General features: G+C 45.1%; 1 protein-coding gene across 1 annotated transcript in view; it reads left to right on the plus strand.

The window, feature by feature from the left end:
• Window positions 1-3,266, plus strand: part of CDC25A (cell division cycle 25A) — a 16,707-nt gene extending 13,441 nt beyond the window's left edge. The window contains exon 16 of the mRNA XM_019528879.1: window positions 617-3,266. Within this exon, the coding sequence (XP_019384424.1) occupies window positions 617-757 (141 nt within the window). The 3' untranslated portion in view covers window positions 758-3,266. The remainder of the gene's footprint in view (window positions 1-616) is intronic.
• Window positions 3,267-3,700: the final 434 nt, after the last annotated feature.

Consider the following 3,700-nt stretch of genomic DNA (forward strand, 5'->3'; position numbering starts at 1 on the left):
ATCTGTCTAGGTCCCTTCCGACTCACTGATTCTGATTCATTTCTTCAGCTAGCTCTCTAGCTCATTCCAGCATAGGCAAGACTGAAGCATTGAGTTTTACATAAATTTAGCACCTTTCAGTCCGCTGTGCTTCAGAGAGAACCAGGCTTTTTTTCTTACGTTAACTTCAAGAGTGGTGCCCTACCTACTTTCAGCTGTAGTACCTCAAATCGTGTGTGTGTGTGTTCCTTTCCTAAAAAGCTGTGCAGCATAACTGTGTGGCTTCATTTGTGGAAACATTTCTGGCTCTGAAGTCTTTGGGGGGCCTTGGGATGAAAGCCATGTAAATGAGAGGTTCTCATCACTGCTTTGAGAGAGCTCTGCTTGAGAACTCCCCCAGAAGAAGCTGAGTGAAGTGTTAATTGTGAAGGTTTATATTTAAACCAACCTAAGCAGCAACGAAATGGCAGTTCAGGACCAATCTGTTATTATCTTTGTGACGGAAGCAGTGGGTGATGAGTGCCAGTGGGTTCTTCTGTTTGAAACGAAGGGACTGACAGCACGAGGAAGGGAATGTTCCTTGTACACTTGAAACTGGGATGTTTAAAGGTGAAACCTACATGTTGTCTTTTCCCAGAGCTACTGTGAGCCCCAGAGCTACCGCCCCATGCACCACGAAGACTTCAAGGAAGACCTGAAAAGGTTCCGCATAAAAAGCAGAACGTGGGCAGGTGAGAAGAGCAAAAGGGAACTGTACAGCCGCCTGAAGAAACTGTGAGGGCTGTTGAGCATGCAGATACTGTCTGTTACATGGGGGGACTTGGAGGGAAGAAAGATGTATCCGTTCTTTGGTCATGATTCCATGTACCAGCTCACTTCGTGCGCATCTTCCCGTCCTTGTCTCAGTTGCTGCAAGTGAGAAGAGAAACGGTGTGCAACTCCTGCATTCATCAGGCTGCAGGTTTGAACCCTGTCGGCTGTATGTTGACTGCAAAGCTGACTCTCCTGAATGTCTCTCTCTGTTTCATAGACACGGCTTCTCTTATGACTACCATGAAAAGGAAGATCTGCCCAGTAGCCTGCTCCTTCGGGTGGCTTAAGCTGACCCATGCAGTATAAGTGTTAATGAGAGCATTTTAATCCCTGTTTTTAAAATTATGCCATGTTTTTTATTTAAGTACAGTCAAATGAAGCTATACCACTGCTGTCGAGTCATCTGGACTGTATTGAGGCCTCTGTTTTCTGATAAATGGTGACTTACTGTCAGGGGTCTTCAGGCTTTCCTCTCAGCTATAGTTCTGACTCTTTGTGGCAGTGTAACCATGCAGTGGTAAAGCAGAATGAGGAACAGTGCTTCCCAACTAGGCTTTTCACAAAACTCAAAGGCAACACTATGAGAAGCCTGTCAAGGACAATCTGAAAGGAAGCTGCTTTATTGTGGTCTCTAACTTTATTCTGTAATCTGGGTTGCTTTATTTTATATTAGCTTTGAGAACTTCTCCATAGCTGCTTGATCGAAGACCCTCTTTCAGTGGGGACAGAATTGCTGGGAGTTCAAGTATATTAAAAGCCAGGCGGAAATCTGGATGAATGCTGCCAATTCAAGCAGCAGCAGGGGCACAGCATGCTGCTGCTTTCTTTAGGTCTGGACATTGCTGTGTACTTCAAGGTGGGAACCTAGCTATGAGCTATGACACTTGTTCCATCCTTAGCAAGCTATTTGGCTTATTTCTGCCAAACATGAGCTGGTTCCAACTGTGAAACTGTTCTAAAACAGCTCTTACAGCTGGGGGTTTCACTTCAGGTGTTTGTCCTGCTGGCTTGTCTGTTGCACAGCTGCAGCCAGCAAGCTGTCGGCATCAGGAGGCCCAACTAACACTTGTAAAAGGGAGACCTTTCTGAGGCCAGCATTGCTCTCCAGTGAAATTAGCAGTCCTAGGACCTGGCAATCATTTGGCTTAACTAGCTAGAGCAGTGGCCAGAACAGGTTCAGCCTTGGCCGTTTGTGGAAAAGTTATGCCTAGCGAATGCCAGAGCAGTTTAGCAACTAAACAGATTTGCTTTTTCCTTTTGAATATAGAGAGAGATCAAAATATATGCCTGGCTTGGCAGTGGCTGTACTTCTTTGCATGCCAGCATCTTGCCAGTGAAGCTGACTGTGTTTTTGGGAAGGCTGTCTCAGAGCTGACTTAGTTTCCATAAGTTCTTAAAGCCCCCCCCAGTATCACCTTAACAGAAGGCTCAAAGTGTTCAGATGGCATGATTTGTACAACCCAGGTCAATGTGGTATCAGTGTTGGGATGGGGAGGTTTTACGTTGTCTTGTGTTATCTTGGTTTTAAATGGTGCTGTTCAGATTTTATTCCTTCAGGTTTCAAAAACAGGATTTTTTTAACCTGATTCTCTTAACTTTTTTTTTTTTTAAGTTAAATCTCTTCTGGGTAGATTAAAAAATGTTAAATCAATGTTGGTGATTACCAGCCATATAATCAAACAGTTGGGAGACAATTTGCATCCTGTGTTCTTGCCTAGAGGTGGTTCTTGGGAATTTCCAGTAGAAGCCTGCTGGTGAAATGTCTTGAAGTCTAAACTGTTTGAATGATCATGTGTCAATGTTAAATGTGGGAAGGAGAGAGCTGTTCTGAAATGCAGCCAGCCGTCCAACTGATGGACATTGCCTCTGATAGAAGACCGGTTACTCTAAACATGGGTCACTGGTATGTATACAAGGCTGGCCACGTAATGTGGGCCTGCAGCATGTCTGACCTACACACTCCTATGGTGCAACCCAGTGACTACAGGGCGTTTGTGTGTAATGGCTAATTTGTAAGCCATGTGCAAAAAAAAAAAAAAAAAGACGCAGAATAGGAATAGGTCGACTTCACTGAATATGTTAGTGATGGATGTCACCTGTGTGAAAGGGGTCCTTCTGCCGTGTTGTATAAAACCACCTTAGCAAGCTGTACTAAGAATATCTTCTCTCCAGTACCCGAGACTTCCTGGTATTCAGGAAACTGTGTGTTTGGTGTCAGTGTCTAACGTTGCTGCACCACATTAGCCACAGTGTTTGCTTTAAAGGTGAGACTTGTATGTGATCTTGTGGATGGGAGTGCAAAGCTTTGTTTGATACCTGACCTTGTTCTTTTGCCTGTAATGTGTGTTTTGAGAGTTTCCTGTGGGGATGAGAGGGGAGGTTGTAAGAGGTGTGTGTTCCTAAACAGGGTCTGTATTAATACAGTCTGCATCTACTAGACTACTGCAGGCTCGGGGAATAAAGTACCTTAAACAAGCTTGCCTGTGTCTGGCTTAGTTTCTGTCCTTATTTCAGTGGAGTGGGCAATGATTACATGGTATGAAAGGACCACGTGTAGGATAGCACCTGGTACCACACTGGCCAGGTCTTGGTCTTATTGATTGGTTTGTCTAAATTTCTTTTGGAGTCAGGAGCAGACTGGCCTAGTTCGCCAAGGATACCAAACTTTGGGGCAAAGTATCCACACCAGAAGATGGGCAGGCGATCCAGGCTCACCTGGAGTACTGCATCCAGTTTTGGGCTCCACAATTCAAAAAGGTTGTGGAGAAGCTAGAGAGTCCGGAGGAGAGCCACGCGCATGATCAGAGGTCAGGAAAACAGACCTTACAACGACAGGCTGAGAGCCACGGGACTCTATAGCCTGGAAAAGCGCAGGCTCAGGGGTGATCTGATGGCCACCTATAAGTTT

This window comes from Crocodylus porosus, unplaced genomic scaffold (genome assembly GCF_001723895.1).
Source record: "Crocodylus porosus isolate Cpor-Errol unplaced genomic scaffold, CroPor_comp1, whole genome shotgun sequence".
NCBI classification, from domain to species: domain Eukaryota; kingdom Metazoa; phylum Chordata; order Crocodylia; family Crocodylidae; genus Crocodylus; species Crocodylus porosus.